Source organism: Numenius arquata, chromosome 1 (genome assembly GCF_964106895.1).
Source record: "Numenius arquata chromosome 1, bNumArq3.hap1.1, whole genome shotgun sequence".
Classification (NCBI taxonomy): Eukaryota; Metazoa; Chordata; class Aves; order Charadriiformes; family Scolopacidae; genus Numenius; species Numenius arquata.
The window spans coordinates 117,345,526-117,370,816 of NC_133576.1; the positions used below are offsets into that span (position 1 = coordinate 117,345,526).

General features: G+C 40.0%; 1 protein-coding gene across 2 annotated transcripts; it reads left to right on the forward strand.

Annotated features, from left to right (window-relative positions):
- Window positions 1–2,238: 2,238 nt before the first annotated feature.
- Window positions 2,239–25,091, forward strand: HSPH1 (heat shock protein family H (Hsp110) member 1). 2 transcript variants are annotated; one of them, XM_074161782.1, is made up of 18 exons: window positions 2,239–2,345; window positions 3,176–3,233; window positions 6,512–6,652; window positions 8,417–8,539; window positions 9,716–9,815; window positions 12,547–12,680; window positions 13,170–13,414; window positions 14,319–14,547; window positions 15,288–15,394; window positions 16,722–16,855; window positions 19,002–19,204; window positions 20,012–20,143; window positions 20,887–21,024; window positions 21,443–21,568; window positions 22,094–22,201; window positions 22,298–22,417; window positions 23,590–23,751; window positions 24,232–25,091. In XM_074161782.1, exons 1-18 carry the CDS (start codon window positions 2,239–2,241, stop codon window positions 24,430–24,432), a joined length of 2,568 nt encoding a protein of 855 aa, XP_074017883.1. In that variant the 3' UTR covers window positions 24,433–25,091. The 2 variants fall into 2 exon arrangements, with proteins under 2 accessions (XP_074017883.1, XP_074017969.1); XM_074161868.1 differs by lacking the exon at window positions 20,012–20,143.
- Window positions 25,092–25,291: the final 200 nt, after the last annotated feature.

Genomic DNA, 25,291 nt, shown 5'->3' on the forward strand with positions numbered 1-25,291 from the left:
TTGGTATCTGCTTTTATTGTCTATGGTGACACTTAAACTAGTGGGTATGTTTATCATTTGATACAACAGGATTTTCTAAACAATCACTAAAAATAGAATCATAGAATTGTTGAGGTTGGAAGGGACCTTTCAGATCATCGAGTCCAACCATCAACCTAACACTGACAAAAACCATCACTAAACCATGTCACTAAGCACCAAATCTACCCATGTTTTAACACTCGGCTTCTTGTCAGATAGGGCGAAGGCTGACATACAAATGAACTGGTAATAAAGGGACTGGATTTTCACCTTCAAGCTCTAGAGAAGTATTATCCAGGATGAAAGGACACTCATGAAGGCAGCAGAAGTATTTTGAGCATTTCTGTATCACCCAAGAAAAATCAGGATATTTAGGCACCTAAATACTTTGAAGAAGTCTACCCCCTCATTTAAAATTGGAAGTGCATTACCAGGAATATTTACCATGACAAGTGGGGACAGGAAACCACATCAACATACACACATGCACCTTAAGTGTTTGACCCACCTGTCAGTATATTCTGAAGTTATAAATTACATCTCCAGTTACAGTCACATAACAGTCTCAATGGATTTTTCAGCTATGTGGCTCCTCTGAAACAGGAAAGCATTATTTTAGGAGACCAGTTCCTCCCCGTGTATACTCAGGAGGGGTCAAGATCCAACACAGAACTGAATGTTACTCAACTCTGAACCGAAGTTTTAGTGAAGACAGATTGCTACAGCACAGTATATAGAAAGGGAGTAGGGGCAGAACATCGGCATTTTGCTTCTTCCACAGGGGGACACTCGGGACTCTGAATGCAACCATCTCTCCCTGCCCTTCATAACAGTCAGGACCAGAAGGGCAGCATGCAACAGATGTACCACTGACAACCAAAACCACGATCTGTGTACCTGCCATGCCTCCACATGGAATGCAGGAGGTTAAGGCCTGCCTGTAGCAGGGGATGGGGTTCTGAACAAACAGCTAGAGCTATGCAGCTAAGAGGCAACAGGACATTTATATTATAGTGGATTGTAGCACTGGACATAGAAAGAAAAGCCCTCTTAAAGAAGGAAAGTAATCTGTAGCATAAATATATTTAATGCTATGTTACTTTTTGCTAGCCCTAAGAGCATCTCAACAAAAAGGTGGAGATACCTGTAACAATGCAACAGCCAGCTCTACAGAGAGGTTTCTCAGTGTATTAGAGGCATTGAGGTTTGAGGATAGTCACACATAGCTGCTTATCTTCCATTCTCCCACACGTACAGGCTCAGCAAAACACAAATCCCTCAGAGCAGAGCGGAGTAACACGCTCAGACAGCATAGCACCGCCGCATTTCACCTGTGTCCCGAGTTTCCTCACACAGCCCCTACCACCGCCGCGCTCCCCCCGTGGCTGACAGGCCCTGCGGCTTGCGGGCCGCCCCTCCGCGGCCGCCACAGCCAGAGCCCTTCACCCCCACCTAGACCCTGCCTCGTTCCGCCCCGCCGCCGGCAAACCAGGCGCGTACCGCCATTTGCAGCCCTTCAACGAGGCTTCAGCGCTCACAGCCATTCCCCTCAGCGCTTCTTTTTTATTTTTCAGTTAGAACCCTCCGCCCGCTCCCGGGCAACCCCCAGGCAGGGAAAACTCCCCCGCCCCTCAGGAGCGTCAGACCGAAGGGCAGAGGGGAGGCAGCGAGGAGGAGAGCTGGGGAAGGAAGGTGAGGGGAGCAGGGGACCGCACCGACGAGGCGGCACTAGGGTTCGGTGCCCACCCTACCGAGGAGACGTTTAACCCCCCCGCGGCCGCGAGATGCCACCGGCCCACGCTTCCCTCCTCGGCCCCGCCCCCTCCCGCTTGGCCCCGCCCCTTTCCCGCGTGGCCCCGCCCGCGCCCCTCCGCCTCCCCCGCCCCACCTCCCCGAGTCGGCGGCGTCCGAGGTCGCCATGGGAACGGTCGCGTCACCGTGCCCCGACGTCGCTGATTGGTCGGAATTGTTCGAGAACGTTGCCGAAGGCGGAAGCGGAAGCCGCACGTGGAGCCGGTGAGCGGTTGCCGCAGTTTCTGGAAACTTCGTCCCATTGTCGTATTTAAAGCGGCGGCGCCAGCTCCGCTCCCCTCCTCTCCCGCCTGCGCACGGAGCCGCCGCGGCACAGGGTACCGGGGCCGGCGGCCGTAGCGCCGGGAGCGACCCGGGGCAGGGCGGGGGCCTTCTCCCCCGCTCCCCTCCGGTGGCAGTGGGGCCATGGCCGTGGTGGGCTTTGATCTGGGCTTCCAGAGCTGCTACATCGCTGTTGCGCGTGCCGGCGGCATCGAGACGGTCGCAAACGAGTTCAGCGACCGGTGCACGCCGTGAGTGAGGGGGGCGGCGGCCGGGTCGCTCATAGGCGTGGGAGGGGGAGCCGGCCCACGGCCAGCGGAGGACCCGCGCTGGAAGCTTCCAGGCGGGCGGTGTGTGTGGGTGTGGAGGGGTTGTGTGGGGCCAGTGCAGTCCTGGCCCCATACAGGGCCAGGGAGGCTGCCCGGGGGCGCGGGGGGGGGGGGGGGGGACGACAGGTGGGCGGCTGTGGCGCGGTGCACGGCCGGGCGGCGCTCCGTTCCCTGCTCCGCTGTGTGTGTGTCCCGGGACGCGACCGGAGCGTGTCCCGCCGGCACCGACTGGGAGACGGAGGTTGGCTTGCGGCGGGGGGGCTTCTCGGGCGCTGGTGCGGCAGGCGGGAAAGCCGGAGGTTGCGTGGGGAACCCCCGACGGGGCAGCCGGGCTTAAATGGGGGGGACGGGGACGGATGAGGACAACACACGCTCTTCTCTGGGGTCGGGCAGACTCTTACAACTGTCCCAGAGCGGCTCTCCCTTAGACTGAGGTCAGGTATAGAGAGCCACAGGCTGAAAGCAGGAGTTCGTTGTGAACCGCTATGAGCGGCTGAACGCAGGTAGGTAGGTAGGATGTATTCTGGGTGTGAGCTCTTAATTGTGATCATCATGTTTTAAATGTTGGGAAAAGTCCTGAATTCGAGCCAAGACTTTAGAGTCTTGTAATGCTTTACCGCAAGCTGGAAGAGCGGCACTTTAACAGAAAGACTTTTTGGTATTTTACTTGCAATTGTAGAGAACGGATCCGTGAGAGTCCTCAGCCGCGTTTATTGTCAGTACTGAGTTAATTACCCCGTTGTTCTTTTCAGATCGGTGGTTTCGTTTGGATCCAAAAACAGAGCTATTGGTGTCTCGGCTAAAAATCAGGTAGGTCGTTTCCTGACATTTGTGTGTAACAGTGAATCTGCTGGTGCAAAGTGGTGAAGTACCGGTGGCTGCAGAGAGAGTTGGCTCCCTGTAGTTAAAACCAAACAACTTCATTTTTCCTTGTCAAGCCTTTTATTTTAGAAATGCTGCACTATGCTGCCATGCTTCCTTCAGAGAAATGCAGGATGTTTTTGCTAGAATGTTACTGTTCTCTATTTCATTGAGTGTAATATTTTCCAGTTAAACAGATTCCTTTTCTGATAACTTAAGGTAATCGGGCTTCTTTTCCTAAAGCTTGTATATAGGAGTTTCCTTGCACTTGAATAAAAAAAACTTAAATGCTGTGTATGGTTTCTTGAAATTAGGTGTAAAGGTAGAGTTTTGGCTCTGATTCTTAAAGCTATTTAGATATCTTACTACCTTTGGTTTCACTGAAAGTTAAACGCATGTGTTTTTGAACGTGTAACTAAGTCCTTAGCTTGGTGGGTTATTTTGATTGAGGTGTGCTGAAAGATTGAGTTAAAGTAGTGTTTCCAGTTTCAAAGGAGAGCTTAATTCTGACAAGTCTTAGGACATCTGAGTGTAATGGTTCCATGAATCTGCAGGTATGGTAAGATAGGTTGTTATGTAAGGGGCGATCGCTCCTGTGGTGAAAGGACTGCAGTGGGTTTCCATGGAGAGAGCGCTAAAGGAAGCTTTTTTTTCCCCACTGTAATAGCTCCCCTCTTAATTTTGAACAGCCAATGAACTATCAGTTGGTTATATGTTCACAGGCACACATACACTTTCAGTTACAGGTTAACATTTGGAGTAATAAAGTAAACACATATGTTCATGTCTTTTCCTTAGATTTCATTTTAGCCTTGCTTTTGTTTATTTGACTGTTTCCACTGTTTCAAGTTGGAAACTAGTATGATTCATCAGTGTGCAGAAATAAGTTGTTACTCAAAACAGCAAGTGATCTGAATACTGAGTAGTGTAGAGTGTGTTTCAGTATTGTTAGATTATCCCAGTAAATGCTGTTGAAAATTTGAAGTAAACTGAAAATGAAGTAGACTTCGTATCTTGAATGGCATTTAAAAGCATGTGTTTGCACTAATGAACACCTGTGACTTCAGTTGCCTTCAGGCTAACCTTTATGAGAACTTACTATTGTGCTTGGTTGTCGTAGCAGTTGAAACTAAATACTTTTGCCAGAAGAAAAGGATGTGATACTTAAAATGATAAAATATTTCAGCGTGTTTATTTCTCTTGCTGTAAGTGGTCCAGTTTGGCTGACCACCTGAAGTGTAAATCAGGTTTCTTTTGTAAATGTAGAAGTTTCTTAACATGGACAGCTAAGAGTTATATTTTCAGTGTCCTAGGGTGTAGCAGCTACTTAAATCTAGGAGTAAAATGATCTCTTTCATTTGAATAAGTTTCTTAGTTTACCAAAAAAAAAGCCAAACAAACTAAGAAAACCCCACCAAAACCCCCTACAAAAGAAAACAAACAACAACCAAAAAACCCCACCCAAAAACAAAACAAAAAAATCCAGCATTTGACTGGTGACTTCGACAACGTGATTATGTGTGAGAAAGAGAGCACCTCTGAGCATTATAAGCTAACACTTAAGGAGCTGCTGTTGGAGCAAATTTTCAGAGCATTTGTTTGCTTTCGGTAAGTCTGGTAGCATTGGAGATGAGCAGTATATTAGTTAACAGACCATAATTCTCAGCTTTCTTAGTTGTGACTAAGCAGATATTAAAACATGCTACAGACCTAATGGCATACGATTGCTCTAAAAATATCTTAAGATTGTTCTCTTAAAGAAGTCTCTGAGGTTAATTCTAAATTAGGCTATAAAAGCTACCAGAGTGCTAGTGTTTCTCTGCCCACTGCATGGTAATAATTTTTGCTTCTACGTTCTTCTGCAATACAGCTGTGAATTTCGTAGCATTGAAGTACTGTGAAGTTACGGCTATACAAATAAATGAAACCATGCTGGGAAATGATCTTGGACGCAGGAACCTAAATACTCTATTGCATTCAAGTACTGGAATAGTTCCTGGCAAGATTTTTGTCCTGGACCAACTTGTGCCCTCGCTAATAATTGCTCAGCACTGTTTGGCAATTAGAATAAATCAAAGATGATTCCCAGTAGGCTATTTGGGTGTAACATCCTTCTCTCCACACATACACACAGCTTTCTGAATGTTACTGTTTAATAGTATGGGTATGGCCTGCTTCTTTGTCAGGGAGCTTTTCTGTTGAAGAATTGTCATAGTTACATACTTTTCTAATATAAGATGTAGCTCAAATTCTTCAATTCCCGGATGGAAAATTTTGCATGCAATAAGGAACTGATGGTTCCCTTTGAGGGCAATGAATGCTGGAAGTCTTCCTTGGTGTGCTCGTCATTTGAGTTATTATCATGCAATCTGTTGGTGCCTGCCTAAATCTATTCTGGAGAGAACAACGTGCTTTATAGTTTCTCTGCAACAGAGTAGGATTCATTCTACTCTGAGATACTTGCAGTATCTCTTCCAGGCTGTCCAATTTCTGTTCTGCTTTGCATTCCTGATAAAGAGCGCTTCTCTAGGTCAGTTGGTTCTCTGGGTAGCTCGCACTGTATACTTTAAACTGACATTGTTACCAAAAAAGTCTCATGTTTTCCTTCTTCCACTGTATCCTTCTTTGGTCTGGTGCAAGAATTTTGAGTGGTTGCTAGGTAAAAATGAACAGCGAAATGACTTGGTTTAGAAGTGGCTCATGGGGGAAAAAAGTATTGAAATGTATGTGGAGAGGTATCAGTTTGAAACTTAGTACCTGCAAAAACAGTTGTTTGCCCTTAGTGTAATGGGGTTTAAAGTGAAGAGCTGGAGGTGAGGTGGCTGGGACTGGAGGGCCAGTTTACAAGCATTGCAATTACATCTGAAGCTGGCTCCTATCTTTAATTGTTTGAATTCTGTCTAAATTAGGTGACTAATAGTAGTTGGCACTATAGATGAAGCAATCAGGTGAGCAATAACAGCAAGGTTTTAGAGATACTTGTATGATCCTTATAATACTTAACGTATAATGGTCTGTAAGTATCTATATCTCTGACTCAGAATCTTCTGTAGGAATGAGTAGATATGAAGTAGCAGATAGTAATTACAGGTGTTACAAAAACAGATGTGACAAGTGAGAGAGCAGTTGTCTTAAAACTTGTCTGATGCCTGGGGGCATACAGAGCAGCACCGAACATTGCAGGTTGGTTAAGAGTGGATTTCTAAATATCCTGTATTTCTTTACAGCAAATTACTCATGCCCACAACACAGTATCTAACTTCAAGAGATTCCATGGCCGTGCATTTAATGATCCTTTTGTTCAGAAGGAAAAAGAAAAGTTGAGCTATGATTTGGTTCCTATGAAGAATGGTGGAGTTGGAGTAAAGGTAAATTTGCAGTGTATCTTTTTGGATTTTATAGCTGAATTTAGAAGTTTACTTTTCAGCACCTAGTCATGAAAATACGGGTTTCGTTTAATTACTCTAAAGGTTTTCTTTAACATTTCTGCTAAAGAAGAGCTCTTGTATGAATAGACAGCTTTATCTTTAAATAGTGGATGTTAACTATCAAATTAAGGTTCATTTGCAAGTAATTGCTGAAATGTGAGCTTCCCTGTTGGCAAATTGCACATCCAGCTCAAGCATCCTGGCAGAAAAACTGCTAAGATAATTACAAGGTCATATGGTTTTACTTCAGAGTATTAACCTTTCTGTCCTTCTTATGTGGAATGCATTGCAACAGTCTAATTACATGGTTACAAATTCTTTATAAAGTATTAGGAATTCGTCTTTAGAATAATTGCTATGAATGTGTGACATGTTTGTCTTCAGTGGACTGCTTGGTGTAAGTTACTTGCAACAGATGTTTAATAGCAGTTTGTACCACACTTCAGGTTTGACTCTTGCTTGCATTTCAAGGAGTTTGCTGATACAATGTCAGCTTTTCCTAGACTAAGTACAGTTAATAACACTGTATTTGCTTACAGAAGTATATAAAAATATTGATAATGAAGCCTTGCTGGCATAACGGATGCTGCTGCTTCACTAACGAAGACCCTGTTTTAGGGCTGTGCATGCTGCTTTTCTGCACTTGAACTTTGCCTCAAAACTTCAGTATAGATCAGGCCTAGGTAATGAATAGATTACAGAAGAGGTTAGACATTTGAAAGAATTCTGCCTGGAAGAATAGTCAAGCTTTACAAAAGAAGAGATGATTTTTTTCTTATGCTGTTTGTGACTTGTGAGGTTAACAGGTAAATTCAGACAGAAATCGATGTTTTCCTTTAATTACAATATGTATAGGAGTCTTATTATATAAGAGTCTGTTATTGGGAGAACAATGCTACTTGGTGTTTCTTCTTTGTTGTCAGGCTGTTCAGAGAACAAATTAGTGTTTTTTCTATTTAACTGTATTTAAAAAGTGTTAAGTACTGATTCAGTAAGACTGGGATCTATAGAGAAAAATTTTTCTATTAAAACTGAAATGCTTGATTTTCCCCCAAACTGGACTGATGTGAAAAGGCAAGTGCTTTTTTTCAAGAATCAACTGTTCATTCACTTAATCATTGCTGTTTAGTCTATTACATAGAAAAATGGTGATTCCAGAATAATTTATTGGTAAGGAAGCAACAAAAAAAACTTTTTGCTGAGCTTCATCTTAAGCTTTTAGCTGTTTTATGTGCATAGATGTACTGTTGTTCTGCAGTTCTTCCTTTCAGACACTCTTCACATATTTGAGCAAAAGCAGGTCAGAAGAAAATAGCCAGCAAGTAATTCTGGACTTTTTTTGCTGTTGACAGCAGTTTGAAAATTGATTGTTATTTTTAATTTTTTTTGCATAATTCTTTGTGACCATGTCTAGCTTTAGTTACATTTTAGACTTGTGTCACTTTTTAAAACACTTCCCTAGACATTTCCTTCATCTATAAAGTTGATACGGTTCTTGGTGTTTTAAGTCTGAAAATGGAATTAGTGCTCCTGTAGACACTCAACTGGGAAATTAAATTGTAAAGTAAAGTTCTATAATGAAATAATTAAGCATGTCATGATTGATAGCGTATTAGTCAGCAGTGTATCAAAAAACATTAAATATAAGTAATTTTTCCTCCAGTTAAACTAATGGAATTATTTTACCGATTTTTTTCTATCCAGGTCATGTACATGGATGAGGAGCATATCTTCAGTGTGGAACAGATTTCAGCTATGTTATTGACTAAATTAAAGGAGACTGCAGAGAGTAACCTGAAAAAGCCAGTAACAGACTGTGTTATTTCTGTAAGTAATTGTAGTGCACAGGAACATCATGTCTTTTAACTTCAGCTATTGAGGGCATTTTGTTTCTATTCGTGTAGAGTGAAAGAACACTGCATAAGCAGTTACAAAGGGATTAATCCTAACTAGCTTTAGAGCTTTTGACTTAAAGAAATCCCAGGGCTGCTTTCATATTCCAGACCCCGACCCGCTTCATGAACTTATTTTCTTGGAGATGTCTGAACTTTCAGACCCAGAACATTTCTGGGATCCAGGTATATATCCTTCTGCTGCAGCTTGTTTCCATGACTAAGAACAGTAATTACTCATTAAGGACGCCTTTGTTTATCAAAGTTTGCCCTCTGGCAGCTGAAAACCTGAGTTTCTGTTCTGTTTATGTTCATCCTCTAAGTGAGTTTTTTTTTTTTCAATTTATGACTGCGCAGAAAATGACCTCAGATAAAGAACAGTCATTCCATTGTAAAGCCTGAGTATAAAGTAACATCTGCTTCTGTGTCCTCAATGACTCTTTGAAAAGTCTGTTTCATGTTGCATCTAGGAGTGCTTAGTTCTGTTATGAGAAGAGTTTGTTCTCTAGTGGATACCTGGAAAGTACTGTCTTCTAATGGTGTAGTTTCTTGCCCTGGGGACATTAGAGGTCACTGTCCAATGCTAATGCTAGAGATCGGTAGCAAATTTTCACAACATATTCCTTCAGAATCTCTTGCTGCTTCTTGCCCAAAGTCATTTTGGCCAAAACAGATTCTCTGTTTGTTATCCCTTATTTCTTTGCATCTCTCACATCTGTAGCATTGTTGTACATTTTTTTTCCACCCTCTTTACTTTCTTGGACAGGAATACATTACTTAATCAGAATAAGTTAATTCCATGTTTGTCTCCATAATGCCCAGTTTCATATTTTGCATCAGTAATTAAGGTTCCTAGCATTTTATACAAATAACTCATTTGTTTCTTGCTAGTGTGTGCTCATGTAAACTAACTGATGCTTGTTTAATTCCATCTCAGCTTGATTGAATAGAATATTTGAAGTATCTATTCAGTACTGTAGTTGCATGTTGAAAGACTTGCAGTGAGCAAGTGTATTCCTCAAGCAAGCAATTTTAAATTAATACCTTCAACTAAACAGTGTGATATCTCATTTTCTGGAAATAACTTCCCATTCTCACCTGCTTTCTTCAGGTTCCATCATTTTTTACAGATGCTGAAAGGAGGTCCCTTCTGGATGCAGCTCAGATTGTTGGATTAAATTGTCTTAGATTAATGAATGACATGACAGCAGGTAAGTAGGGTAAAATAGCTGTTTCTGCAAATGAAAGGTGTGAGAGAGGGTGCATTTAGTTACTCTAGTGAGGTTGACTTGAAAAATCAGACATGAGACATAAGTGTTTTAAAAACTTGTTGCTCTTCTCTTGATTTACAGTCTTTCATCTTAATGTCTTCTGTGTGAAGGGGTATAAGAGTTGAAGATTTAGTTACCTCCCTGAGTACTTATTTAGGAGTCACCACACGTGCCTGGACTACTTGTCCATTTAGTATACTGTCCAGATTTCATGGAAGAAACCTTATGATGCACAGTTGAGGGACTTAAGCACTCTTAAACAAAGTTCCTTGATTAAGTGTCAACACTTAATAATTTCCAAGGCTTTTGTCAGCATAACTGTGGTTTTCAAACCCCAAAAGGTGATTAATCTCCTTTGCTAATCTGCTCAGAACTCTGAAAACATTGACAGAACCAAGATTTTATTTGGTCTGTCTTAAAATAAGCGTTCTTACCCTGCCTTCCTATATTTTTCTGTTTGCATTTGAGAAAGCATTTGTTCCATGTTTTTAAATGGCATAATAACTAGCACTTGTTTCCTGGGGGAAGGATTTGAAAGTAGAGGTCTGTACCAGAAGACAATAACTTTTCCGGTCTGACTGCTGCTCTGGCTGCCCACATTAGTTAGATAAGTAGGGAAGAGTTTGCTTTGGAGAATATTCCATGCGAGCATTTTTGGTGCACAGCAGATGGATTCATGCTTTTTGAATTTATTTTTTTTTAAGGAGTAAAGCAGTCTTAAATACGCATTGATGGAGTGGTACCTTATAATGTTTTTCTAGAATCAGTTTCAGATTAGTATCTACATGGTAACTTACAGGATTTCTAGTAAATGTTGTTGTTTCATCAGTATTATGATCTTTGCATTGAATAGTATATATTTGCACTTCATGAGGAGCGAATCTGACTATTGCAAAAGGCATAGGTGCATGTTGCTGTCATCTAGTTCTAGCTTAATTCTTTGTTTATATAGCAAATAGTGCTACAGAGAATGTGTAGTAGTGTGAATTTTTGGGTTGGGCATGGACCCCACAGTAGGTACACTGTTCCATGGGCCTGGATTCTTCTGAGTTACAGGGCGTATACGTCTCTAGGGTGACTGTGGAGAGAGGAGGAGGATGCATGAATATCAAACCTTCAATTCTGTTTTCAAAATCTTTACGAATAAACTTTGTCCCCAGAAGGGTAGATAGCTTTCATTCCCTTAGCAGCACCAGCAATCTTTCTCTACTGTGTTGCACATAGCATTTCTAATTTCCTTTTCCTTACCTTTCAAGGCTAGTGAGTACTATCCAAGTTTTTCTAATATTTTAAATGTAAGAATCTTTAATCACATCTTCGGGGAAGTGGTCCTGCGGTATAGTAGGGCAGAAAAGAAAAATTGTTTGTTTTTTTTAATAAAAGGCAAATTCTGCTGTGGTTTATCAAGTTTTGTTCATGAATTTATTTTTAGCTTAGAAACAAGGGCAATGTGTTCAGTCTGCTCAGAAATACAAACTTTAGGTGAATGAACAGACCAATATGCAATTTCAGTCAAATGTAGATCAATATAACAGATACATTTCTTGAAACAGAGTTTCTGTATTTAATTAACTACCTCTTAGAAACTGCTCATGGGAGTGCTGGTATTAGGCTTTTGTAGACCCCAAACAATCCATACAGATGAGAATGAGTACACCAACTGCAGGGAAACTTTATTAGACATCAGAATCCATAGATTCCAAGTCTCTGAGCAGTGGGAAACTTGACTGTCCTTGTTCCAGATGGTCTGGAACTACCACTTTAGATGTGAGAGAGGGAGTTGATGTCCCTTTCTCCTCAAGTGAGAAGACATCAGTGTGACTATAAGACACTGCTTTTCAGAGTATGTGTTCCAGGCCTTCCTTGCCACCTCCTCTAATGCTCTAATTCTCTTGCCTGATAATCTGTCTAGTATCCTGGCTGTTATCTGCATCTTGGCATTTTTCGTCATACACAAATAGTACATTCTATCTCATGTCACAGTCTTAGCCTTTCCTACGTAACCATGTAGTCAACCAAGACTCTAGGGTTTTAGTTATCTTCAGTTACTGCATCAGCCTCCTGCCTAGTTTTGACACTGCTATCCATCCAGAATGAATGCTGCTGCAAAACTGTGTTCTGTCCTTTGACTTCATTATCTTGTGTTGACGTGTCCCACTGGCTTCTGTTTTGATGCACTTAACAGACTGTCCTTGCCTGATATTCTGTATAGGTGAAGATTCTTCCCTTTTGCAGCCTTCGCTGACCATTTATACCTTTCTCAGACAAAGACTTTGTGCCTGGAAGATACTCCTTGTAGATACAAAAGTGGATTTGGGTTTTGTTGTAAAGATGCTCTTCTTGATTACTATGCAAAACAAAAACAAAACCAAAGTTGTTAATAAACAGACCAAGGTGGAAAACCCCTGAACAGGATTGTTGCTGCTTAGGTTTGCATGCTTAAACACTGACAGAGCATATGCATGACTGAGGAAGGATTTTTTTACTTCTCAGATCCTACAATATAACTAGTGGAATAAAGCTTCCATGTAATTAAGACCTTGCGTAGGTGTATGTCTGGAGTTGCCTTGCTGCTCTTGACCCTATAGCTTAATGTTCATGGGGATGTGGTGGCATGCAATTGGAGACTCACTAGAGATTGCATTGATAATATCTGACACTTGTTTTGCAGTGGCTCTGAACTATGGGATTTATAAACAAGACCTTCCAGCTCCTGAAGAGAAACCACGGATAGTTGTATTTGTTGATATGGGACATTCTGCATTTCAAGTATCAGCTTGTGCATTCAATAAGAGTAAACTAAAGGTAGTGAGATTAAATGAAAATAAAAGAATTTATGAGACATTAGAATCGAATAGCCTCTAAACCTGCTGGTTTTTAGAATTCTGAAATAACATAATGAATGGGAAATGGCAACAAGTCAAAAGGTGAAAATTTTTCAGTGTCCTTTGTTTCATTAGGATGGCTTCAAATAGCGGCTGTAAATTCCTTGCAATACACCAATGTAAGATATACAATACAACTGCTGTTTTTTAGGTTGTTTAAATGGATGGGTGTATGGATTAAAATTGTGAATGCTTAAGATTGTCATTTGGCTACTGGTCCTACTTCCACTGTAAAAGTGAAGAGCAATTTTTGGTTCACGTGGTTGATTGAAGTACTTAAGTCTGTACAATGGAAGATTGGCTGACTTGTCCCCAACCTTTTTGAAGCAAAGGCTTGCTGATACTGGAGGACTGCTATTCCATTTGATTTTTCCTGAGTGTAAGACTGAATAATTTTCTTTCAAACCAGGTACTTGGCACAGCATTTGACCCTTTCCTAGGTGGAAGAAACTTTGATGGAAAGCTAGTGGATTACTTTTGCGCAGAAATAAAAGCCAAGTACAAACTAGATCCAAAAACAAAAGTTCGAGCTCTTCTTCGTCTGTATCAGGAATGTGAGAAGCTAAAGAAATTGATGAGTTCAAATAGCACAGACATTCCCCTAAACATTGAGTGTTTCATGAATGATACTGATGTATCTGGAAAAATGAACAGGTGAGTTCTGTACAAGACAGGTGATTCCTTTGGCCGTATTTCTTAAAGAAGTGTTTCTTCCCATGTTTAAAGAAACTTACTGCGCTGAATTTAAGTGCAACTGCTGAATAGCTGTGGCATTTTGGTAATGCTAGAATAACTAAGGCTGTAAAATGTAATGTTCAGCTACCTGAGCAATGTTTCAGTGTAATAACGTGTGCTTAAGAGGCTTTGATGCTTTTTGTAGAATGACACGTTTTTAAAACCATGGATTGATGTATGAAAATCAGACTGGGGGGGGAGGAGGGAAGGCAAGGGATGGCTGCATATTTAGGCCTCCTGCATATTTTAAGTAACTGAAATCCCATACTGCTCTTAAGATAGCAACAATTGAAGCTTTGTTCCTTTTTTCTGTTCTTACTGTACTGTGGATATTGGCAGAGAAATGGAGGACAGTAAATGGTGCTTATGGGGGATGACATGATTATGACCCGAGTGTAAATGAAGTCTGTGTGTGTCTTTCTCTTGCATACAGTCATAGGTGCAACTTAATTTGCAGTCACCGTTAGTCCTGTAACTACTGCCAAGAGTAGGCAACGTTTTTTCATTGTAAAGGAAGCATCACTGTTTTCTGTATTCTTATCTGTAACCTTTCCTGATAGGTATTGTTTGGGCAGGTGCTATAATTTTGCCTTTATCTTATTTAACTACACTGATAGCAGCAGAATAGGAAAATTTCTAAGCAGCTATTCACGTACTGCCTAGTCTATGGTTCTCACTTCAGCCTACTCACGGGGGATTTAGCTTTAAATCTCTTTGCGGTGTAGTTAACAGATCTGGGCAGCATCAGTTTGGAAAAAAGAATACCAGGAAATCTTAGTGGTGGAATAGGCATTCTTTGGTTAATTCTGTTTTCTTTCCTTAGGTCACAGTTTGAAGAATTGTGTGCTGACTTGCTGCAAAGGATAGAGATGCCTCTGCTCTCATTAATGGAACAAACACAATTGAAAGTGGAAGATATAACTGCTGTAGAGATTGTAGGAGGAGCAACACGCATTCCCGCTGTCAAAGAGAGGATTGCTAAATTCTTTGGCAAAGATGTCAGTACAACACTGAATGCAGATGAAGCTATAGCTAGAGGCTGTGCTTTGCAGGTATAGTACTGGCAACACTTTCTTGAAGAATTAGCCAAGCAGTTATGAGAAATGGCAGAAGTGGTCCATTTTAAAGCACACAAGGCAACATACATTGTTCACTGGGTCTTTTTATGGGACTGTGCTGTTTAAAGTGTCCAGAGTGCTCCTCTGTGGTGCAGTACTTCACTGAAAATGCTGATGCTGGGTCTATTCTGTAAGCAAGCAGTCCACTCCTCTTCAAAAGAACAGGATCTAGGTATTTTTAATGAGAAAAATTTAAGCTGCTGTCAAGCTGAGGGAAGAGATATTTTTAATTGGTGTATGAGAAGTATCTATGTAGAGCCCAAAACACTGCACGTTTGTGTTCCCTGGTATCCAGCTTTCCATCAATGTGAAACAGACTTCTGTTCTGTCTCCCCTCATTTTTAGTGTCTAACTCGTGGACTATATTTTTACAAGCAAACCACTCATTCTGCCTTTTCTTCTTTACTCATTCTCTTATTTCACCCTCTCTTCTTTGACTTGTTTCTTTACCCTGACTCACTAATTGCTTTCCATCACTAGGAATCTGTTGTCTCCAGGGAAAGAAGCAAAACCTTTGTTTTCTTATTGTATTCCATTGAAATCAAGACATTTCCTAGCTCTGTGTTAGTAAAGTCAAGACAGTTCCCTTTTTCTTGTTTAAAGATGTTTAGCTGTCTTGGGTGGGTGGAGCAGAGCAGTTAACCAACTTTAATGCGTGTCTGTTTTTTGTTTAGTGTGCAATTCTTTCTCCAGCTTTTAAAGTGAGAGAATTCTCTGTGACAGATGCTACACCATTCCCAATATCTCTGTTGTGGAACACGGAAGCAGAGGACACTGAAGGGTAGGTAGCTCCAACTACAGTTCTGTGAAGCTTTTGGCCTTCATAATTCAAGGAAAATGTTCTTGGTTGCATTTAAATTAAAGTTTTGGCAAGCTGATGGAGAAAACCTGTAGACTGTGTACCAGAGATGGTTGACAGTGGAGTGTGTAAAGGCATGTGTTGAAATTTTAACCATAGCTTCTCATGCGTTAAAAAATAAAGGTTAAAGTTGTGATTGAATGAGCAACAAACCAGTATCTTGTCTTGCATTGCCCTTATCTGGTTGTCAGGTTTTGGAATGCAAAATGAACTAAAACAACTGCTGGATCCTGATCCCGCTTTCTGGCTGGTTTTTACTCAAGGTGTTCCTAACACCTATCTGTATTCCTGTTTTAGTAGGATCTTTATGCACTATGTAAATATTGTGAGCTTACATAGATAATATTTGTCTGGCGGAAAACACAAGCAAGGGTTTAACTTTTAAGAGTTTTGTAAGAGAAATTTCTTGCAATTGCAGTGTCTTAAGACTTTGTCTCTGCTACTAACTGCCACACCTTTGGGAAATGCGGTTGCTGTCTAGGATGTAAAGAGGTCTGAGTTAACTTTTGGGTGGCTTAGAGTTCTATGGGGACCTGTTCATACCTTTCTCATTCTTTGTAATTCAGCCTTTTCTTTTTTTACATCTTCTGTGGAGATGCAGAACCTAATTGTTCTGTCACATGCTTTTGAGAGCAACCTGTGAGTTCACATTCTAGGTGAAGCTTTTATTTTCTTACTTTTAGGTCTTTAGATGAGGTCCTTCTATAGTTAGGAGGCAAAACTTAGCTGGAAATTAGAATCAGACTGGCACAATAGCGGACAGATGCTAGAGGAAGAACATAAAATCAAGCTGGTTGTCTTTCTGTCATATCAAGGAATGAATAATAATCTGGTGTCAGGGTTCTCATCTGAGCCACAGAAAGTAAATGAGTAATAAATTAACAGGTCTATAATTAGCCTTTTGAGACTGAGGAAGGGTGCAAATCATGATTTATGTTCTTCCAAGCTCAGAATGTCTTTACAGGAAACAAATTCTGGAGGTCTGCTGATAGTGTGTCACTGAATTGCCACCTACATCTAAATTTACTTGCTTCTGAGACTCAAAATTATTGGAATAGGACAATTTCCTATTACAGTACTCAACAGTAATTTTTTTCCCCTTACAGTACAGTAGTGAAGTATCTTCCTTGGAATGTTCAGCAGGGTGAATGTGTCAAAACATGGTGACATTTCTGTGAAGAATTCTGACCCTAGATCAAAGCCTTTCAGCTCAAATACTTAGCTAAAAGTGTTTTTCTCTTCATTATAGGGTTCATGAAGTGTTCAGCAGAAATCACGCAGCACCTTTCTCCAAGGTTCTTACGTTCTATAGAAAAGGTCCATTTGAGTTAGAAGCTTTTTATTCTGATCCTAAGGGAGTCCCATATCCTGAGTCAAAAATTGGTAAGCAATTAATTGTCCTGAAAATGGTGTTGTCTCACATTTTGGTCTTAAATCAGTTCTGTAACTTTGTGCTACAATACGGCTATATGACACATATTTAGTTTTTTGTCAGGAGGACTCAATTTTCAATTCTCCATTCCTTAGGTAACAGAATTTGGATTTTTTTTATTTTTCTGACTTTGGAAGTTGCTTCAGTCCAATGAAGAAATGAGGGGAAACTATAGCTGAATGCCCCAGACTAGAATGGGGCTATCACTACAAAACATAACTTTTAAACTTTTTAAATCTTCTGCTTATTGCTAAAGCAAGCCATGAATAATTGAAAACTTAAACACATCTTGAGTAACTAGTTGTTGTGTTTTCCTATACTTTGTGTTTGACATAATGCTGAATAAGTTTTAATCAAGGCAGCCTGAAACAATGGCAGCTACAAGATGACAGTATTTATTTGAATTGTCTAGGTAACATTTATAAGCAGCTCTTTCATCCTTTTTGACAAATTACAACATTGGCAGTGTTGACACTTACAAAGAGTCTACAATGTGGTTAGTGAGAAAGAGATTGTGATGGTAAAGACAGGACAATTAAATAATTGCTCTTGAGTTCTAAGCATGCAATTAATGTTGTATGCTTGCATGAAAAATTAAGATAAAGCTATTACTAGTTGCTAAGTAATTGCTTGGTTTTGTTAGAAAGCTCAACTTTTTTCCCCCAGAGTGGTAGAGGAAATGACAGTTGTATTGTCAATATTTAACCAAGGTTCATCCTGTTGCTTAACAATGCACTTAAAATACAGTGTCATTAGAACTACAGTGTTAAAGATAAGCTCGATAAATATTCTTTAAATGGGTAGAAGAATATATAGGGCAAAAACTTCTCCCTCTGATTTACCAATATTTCAGCTAATGCTTAATGCGCTACAAAGTTACCAAAACTATTATGCGAACTGAAAAGGTCAGTTATTTTCTCTACTTCAAAGCAAATCATGTGGTTGTTTCACTGAGAGTCACAAAGTTCAAATACCATATGTCTTGGAAAACAGCACAGTATTTTGTAGTTACAGAAGCAGCAAATTTAATTTCATTTTAACTCTTACCATAAAGACTGGTGGTGGGATTTGTGACTGTTCAATTTATATGGTTTTAACGAATGAGCAGATGTTTAACTGCTCTTCTGCAAACTGGTAAGAATAGAGCTGAAAATCAAACTGGTTTCAGCTCACTCATGGATTAACTCTTTGCTCAGAACAGAGTTGTTAATGGTCCTAACGGGCGAGTCAGTAGTTCTGATAAGACTTCCAAAAGGGAAGACAGTATTACTGGATTTACAAGAGAACTCCAGTATTACTGGATTTACAAGAGAAGGGAGGATTACATTTAGCCTGTAAAGTAAGCAGGTAAAATGCATAGGGTTTAGATCTTTTGATGAAGGAATCATGCGTGCAAGCATCTGTGATGAAATCAGTGGACTTTACTTTGCAGCTATACAAGCATCATAATCTCCAGGTCACTGTTTTGGTGATAGACACATAACCATGTAGTAGGCAGGAAAAATGTCTGCTCTTAGTGTCAAGGAAATATGATTCTTCATATACTGTTAAACTAGTTGTCCCTCTGTTTTAGTTTCACAGTGCTTGTTTCAAGTATTATGGGAGTTACAAAACAATTGCATTCTGCCCTAGAGTAAAGGGTAATAGTGGTCTTACTTAAATGTTAGAGGCTGAAAGGAACACTTCTAGAAATGCTGTTTCTGTGTTGGGCAGGAACTTGTATTATAATGGCATACCATTTAACATTCGCATTAGACTAAGTCTGTGTAGTTTTTTCATCCCATTATAGCATCACGGGTAGCACAAGTAAGGGGGAGTAAGCTTTTAATTTTGTATTTGCTCTATATTACTAGCAGCAGGAGAATCTGCCCTAGATGATGAAAATAGACGTTCTCCCTTTCAATTTGTAAAGTAAAGTTAAAAGCAGCATACTTTGGGGTGTGTGGTTTTTTTTAGTATTCATTTCATTTTGAGGACCATGAAATTAGCACAGAGGCTTCAGCAAATATTTACAAAATGTGTCCTCTATGAAAGAGGGAGATGTTTGCCTGGCTCTGTTTAATTCCACTGTGTGAGTTTCAATTCTTTTGGTTTTAGGTAGGTATGTTATCCAGAATGTGGCAGCGCAGAAAGATGGAGAAAAGTCTAAAGTCAAAGTGAAAGTCCGTATCAATACTCATGGCATTTTCAGTGTGTCCACTGCGTCCATGGTAGAACCAGTTAAAAGTGAAGACAGTGAAGATGGTGTTGAGACTGAAGTGGAATCTCAAGACCAGAGGCCTATTGAAAACTCAAGTGATGTAAGTTGACCTTTCTTGTGTGTGAACGTTCTTACTGATGAAAGTGTTTTGTTGTTACATACTCTGGAGGAAAAATACCACCACCTAAGGAAGTAAAATGAGGTTGAGATGTGCACAGCTGTCAGGAAATATAATGTCTTTATATAAAGAACAGGAGAAAATTTATGCTATCATGAAAGTGTGTGGATTTCAAAATCAATTATTGGGCAAAGTGCCAAATAGCAGCAGGTGGGTTGCTTGAGGGTGGGGTTGTGGGCTGCCATAGTTATCACACTGTTCCAAATAGGAAGACTTGGCTTGGATTATTATTCATATGCGCTCTTTGTGTTAAAAGGATTTGTGCCTAATCCTTTGTATTAGTAAAGTGGTTTTTTTTTAAACTTTTTGTGGAAGGGAAAGCTGGATTGTATTCTCCAGCATTGAAGGGGAGGGGAACACTGGGGAGTAATGCAGCACTGTTATGGTGTACTTGATGTTTTAATAGCTTTCTGAGGGGGAAAAAGAGCATAAAGTTATGACTCAGTAAATTAAAAGCCACTTTTTGTAAGAGAAAGTGGTACCATACGCACACACGCACATGAGTGTTATGCTGTAAGCCTGGCACTGGTACCATTTTCACTAAGTTGTCCTGAACTCGCACCTAGTCTGTATCTCCGTTAGAAAAGCGTGTGTGTTTCTGCGTGTGCACAGAATGCTTTGTAGGGCACTTTGTACAGTATGTGCGTCCGAAGTGAAGTGCCCTATAACTTTTATTAAATACAAGTGCACATGCCTTCTACATCCTTTGTGCCTGGGCTTTCATTACAGAAAAATATCCAGCAAGAGAACAGTGAGGCTGGAACACAGTCCCAGGTACAAACTGATGGTCAGCAAACGTCACAGTCTCCCCCTTCATCAGAACCTCCCTCTGAAGAAAACAAAATCCCAGATGTCAAGAAAGTGAGTGACCCTTTAACTCTGTTGAAAATGTTATGCTCTATAATGGTGGCATTTAAAATGGTAACATATTCCAGGAAAAAGTAAGGAACTTGGAGCTTGGAACCTTTTTCATTTTTGTACCTTTTTATATTGTGAAAAAATGTATCTATCTTGATGATTTTTGTAACGATTTTTGCAAAATAATTACTGCAAGAAGTCTTTCTCTATTGCTTTCTTGTCTTTATGCAGTGTTGTACAGCTAATTTGTTTGGGTTGCAGACATTTCAATTTGTTTAACAGCTGTTAGAAGCCAAGCTTATTAGGCCTGCTGAGAGAAGTTGGGATCAGGAATTCATAAACCTAAGAGAAAATGATCTACGTGAGAAACATAGGCCTGTGTGATATTGCTAGTAGCTTGCCCTTTCATCTGTATAAGATAAAAAATGTTCTGGGTTAAAATCTTGCCACTGTCAGCATCACCAGTGTAGTGCTAAGCTACACATGGGCGCTTCTGGAAAACCTGCAGATACACCATATAGCTGAGAAATGTCCTTCGTGTAGGTCAGTACTTACTGTCCAGGAAAGAGACTGTAAGCAGACCAGGGCAGGAGGTGGAGTCCCCAAAGGAAAATTTTATTGTGAAGATTCTGAAAGCTCACAGGAAATCTCTGCATGTTCTTCCTGTTAATATTTCTTTCATCATAGTGCTACTTCATCAGAAGGAAGTCAGGAAAAATATCTTATTTTTCTTCTCTCCAACTCAGACAAATGAGAAGAAAGGTGATCAGCCCCCAGAAGCTAAAAAACCCAAGATAAAAGTGAAGAATGTGGAACTACCTATTGAAGCTAACTTGGTTTGGCAGCTAGGAAAAGATCTCCTCAATATGTATATTGAAACAGAGGTGAGTTAGAGTGTGGTTTAGATGTCAAATGCAGTTATTAACCATTCATCTGCTTTTTAAGGCAACCCCTGATCTTTTGCTGTAACCCTGAAGTGTGGACTCTAATTTGCCGTGAGCTAATACACAGTCCAGTTTTAACACATAACTGACAGATGTTAATCAGAAAGATTGAAGTGTTGTTTATAGTGGTAGTATCAGAGTACTGATCCATGGAATGACATCACAGATTGGTTCAAGCTGTTGTAATCTAGAGAAATGCATCCCATTTCTTCAGGTGAGTCTACTTTGTAGCAATGAGAATTCCAGCACTTGCATGAATCAAAGCCTCTGGGAGATTAATGTGTTTTACAGGAGCTGTGCTTTGTAGACTGCTGTTTGAGCATTGGTATTTTTTAAATTATATTCTGTGGTTATACAGGGAAAGATGATTATGCAAGATAAACTGGAGAAAGAAAGAAATGATGCAAAGAATGCAGTGGAGGAATATGTGTATGAGTTCAGGGACAAGTTATCTGGACCATATGAAAAGTTTGTTTGTGAAAAGGTAAGTAATGGTTTCAGGAACATCTCTGAAAATATAGATACTAAATATCTGTTCTGTATTCCTTCATCAAGCTACCCTGGAAATAGCTGAAAACCGTAACTCATTTGAATGATGGCTGGGACTGATCCAGAATTAGGTTCAGGCTTAGCAAATTGTACATATCCCTGAAAATAAATTTTATCACAAGTGGGTAAGTTTTGATTCCAAATAAAGTTGGTGACTATAAGGAAAAGCTGTGTTGCTGTATCCATAACCAAAACCATAAATTAAAGCTGCACCTCAAGCATTGGCCTAATCATGGACAAAAGGCTACAAATGCTACCTGTGTTGTAGATGTGTGTTTCCCAATTCAGAAGCTGGTGTGGTTTGTGTGACTTGATTAGGGAAAAGCTGCAGTAGAAATGTAATTTATACATTGGAGGCTAAGAACTAATACGTATATTTACCAGCATCCTTTTACTGCAAGACACACACAGTCAATTGATGCATATTTTGATGTTTGAGTTGATTTATATTGATACATAGGATCTGCAGGGATTCTCTGCACTCCTGACAGAGACGGAAGGCTGGCTGTATGAAGAGGGTGAGGATGAAGCTAAGCAGGTGTACGTAGACAAATTAGAGGATTTAAAGGTAGGTCTGTTAGTGTGCCCAAATTGCAAAGTTTCCAAAATACCAGACCAAACAATGTTAATGAATCACATAACGCGTAGGAATTACTTTTTCTAGAAATTAGGTACTCCAATTGAAATGCGCTATCAAGAAGCAGAAGAACGACCAAAGCTGTTAGAAGAACTGGGACACAGGCTCCAGTATTATGCTACAATAGCTGGGGAATTCAGGAATAAAGTAAGTGGCCTCAAAATACCTTTATTTTACCACCTAGTGTTTCACTGAGGCTCACCAGCTGGCAGAGGCTTCAAATTCACTTTCGGATGAGCTGCAATCTACTGTTATATAGGTCACAAATTTAACACCGCAAATGTTTCCCAGTACTCAAAATCTTGCCTAGTGTGTCATATATTGATACTTCTGGATGTTTTCAGGCCAAAAAGGACATTCTTATAAAGAGTGAGGGTTAGACTATAGTCTGATTCTTGACCTTTTAAAAGCTAATCTGACTCTCTTTACAAGTGTGCTCTTCTTCCAGTTCTCTTGAGAACAAGAATTGTGCCATGATGAGAAACATTAGTGTAAAAGCTACTCAAGATAAATCTAAACATCTAGCCTTTTTTATTATCTATGGGTGTTTGGGTTGGTTTTGCCATTGATATTTGAAGATTGCTTTCTTGATAAGTGTTCCTGCCTTTTGAAAATTTACTTCTTGGGTTTCAACTTAATGAGTTTTAATAGGGCAGCTCACAATGCTCAGACTAATGCAGTTTGAGATTAAGACTTGCATCAGAAACAATTATGCCCTTACAGCTATAGATTACAAAATTGTCATTAAGTGAAGTCCTTCAGTAGTATTACAGAGTCTTGAAATAACTAGCATCATTGAAAGTAGTACATTTAAGACCTGAATCCATATTTTGAATTCTTAACCAAAATCATAGGTTGTGTTGCTGGGTGTAGGTCCTTCTCCTGCTATCAGTTAATTGTGTAACTCTGGCATTGTAGGGAATGCTCTTAAAATTGAACAACTGATCCTTTCCCTTTCTGTAAACAGCAGAATTGCAGTATAAACTGTAAACTATCTTGGGCCCATGTAAGACTCTCTAGGAGGGAGGGGACTTTTTTTATTAGCCTTGTTAAGAATGTTATATTTTGTGTGACCTGTTTGCGAAGCCTCTATTCCCTCTGTGAACTAGGTTTCTTGTTTGGTTATTGGGCAAAGGAAGCTTTATTGTGGCATCTGTCTTGTCTCTTGCTGTAACAGATCTGGCTTGTTCCCAACTTCTATTTATTTTTGAAAATTCAGTAAAGATTATAAATTGTAAATAATTGGGATAGTCTTGTTGGCATAACTTGATGACAGTAAGCTTGACATTATTAACTAATAAACATTTGTGTTTGGGCAGGATGAGAAATACATCCATATTGATGAAATGGAAATGATGAAAGTAGAGAAGTGTGTTAGTGAAGTGGTGGAGTGGATGAATAATGCTGTGAGTGCACAGGCTAAGAAGAGCTTGGATCAGGATCCAGCTGTGCATTCAAGTGAAATTAAGGCAAAGCTGCAGGTAAGTTCCATAAACTAATTTTAGAGGCTGGTGCTAGTTAGGCTGATAGCTGTCCTCCTCCTTCTCCCCCAATTTCATCTTACTGCTCCGGTGTTCTTAAAGGGTAGCTGAAACTAGATCAGGAGGAGATTCAGTAGAAAGTGGAGTAGCTTTACTATACTCTGTGCAATTCTGTAGAGCGTATTGACATTTTATGTCTTTCAGTCACCTAAAAAACTTGGGTTGTTTTTGCAGTGTTACTGGTAGGCACAAAATAGTCATGAGAAATCCAAAATAGTAAGTTGAAGAACTTTGCCCACAGAACTTCAGAAGGTAGACCAGTTAATTAACGTAAGGGTACTTGTCAGTAAGTCTTGTCAGTTTGGACTCAGGAAACATACAGAAGCAAGTTTTAGTCTTTTGGGCACAGGACTCCTCACGCTAGTGAAGCTGGTGACTCCTTAATATATGTTCTGACCGCATCTTTTCCCTTTCTTTTAGGAGTTAAACAATGTCTGTGAGCCTGTTGTGACACAACCAAAACCAAAAGTTGACTCTCCTAAGGAAGAAAACCCATTAAATGAACGGGGTGATTATAAAACTGAAGACATGGGAGAAGATGACAAAAATTCTGAAATGCCTCAACAAAATGGTGAATGTCATCCGAGTGATGAAAACCCTGTTAGCATGGACTTGGACTAAACCACTGCACTTGCAGCAAGTTATTTCATCCCATGACAGAAAATATTTTTGCTGTTGTATGTGATGGGGGGTGGGAATGCATTGTTTTGGGAACTATTTATATTTTTTTCTTAAGACTTGTCTGGGATATGTTGTGTTACGGGAGGAAGAATAGTAATAGTGTTGATCATGACTATCCTAAAAGGAAAATTGCCTTGGTAACTTTCAGATTCCTGTGGAATTGTGAGTTCATACTAAGCTTCTGTGCAGTATTTAACCATTTGCATCACTAAAGATGAAAAGAAGCCCTTGCTCTGAAATATACTGCTCCTTCAAAAGGTTGTAATTGAAACCTTCGTAGGCATTTGTAGATGCCAAGGTAGTTTTCTTTCATCTGGACATCTAATTGGGTACGTCAGTAAAAAGCCAGTGTCTGTCCCATTCATAAGGACCTTCCAGAAGAAATCCTTCTGTTCTAAGGTTTGTGATTATTGCAATCCGAAGCACTTATCAGATAATAAGGTGGTGAAATGTTAGTAGCATGCAGAAACGCTTACGTTTCATCTCTTGCTAAACAATACATTTTTCATGTGGGGTACATAAAATGAAGGAAATGCTAATTCTGTTAGTGTTATTGTGAAGCTTTTTAATGAGCTTTAAAATAAAGTTCATTTTACTGGTATCTCCTGACTTACTGGATTTAGCTGTTTTCAGTACTTCTGGTGTAAATGTTGCCCCGTCACGGTTTGTGACAGGCCATTGCTTTGTGTTCCTGTGCATGAGAATCATAAAAAGGCTTAGAACTCTCGCACTTAAACAGAACAGTTGTGCAGGGAGTTGCAAGTAGCTTGGCTGCTTAACGAGTTATGCCTCTTTTCTT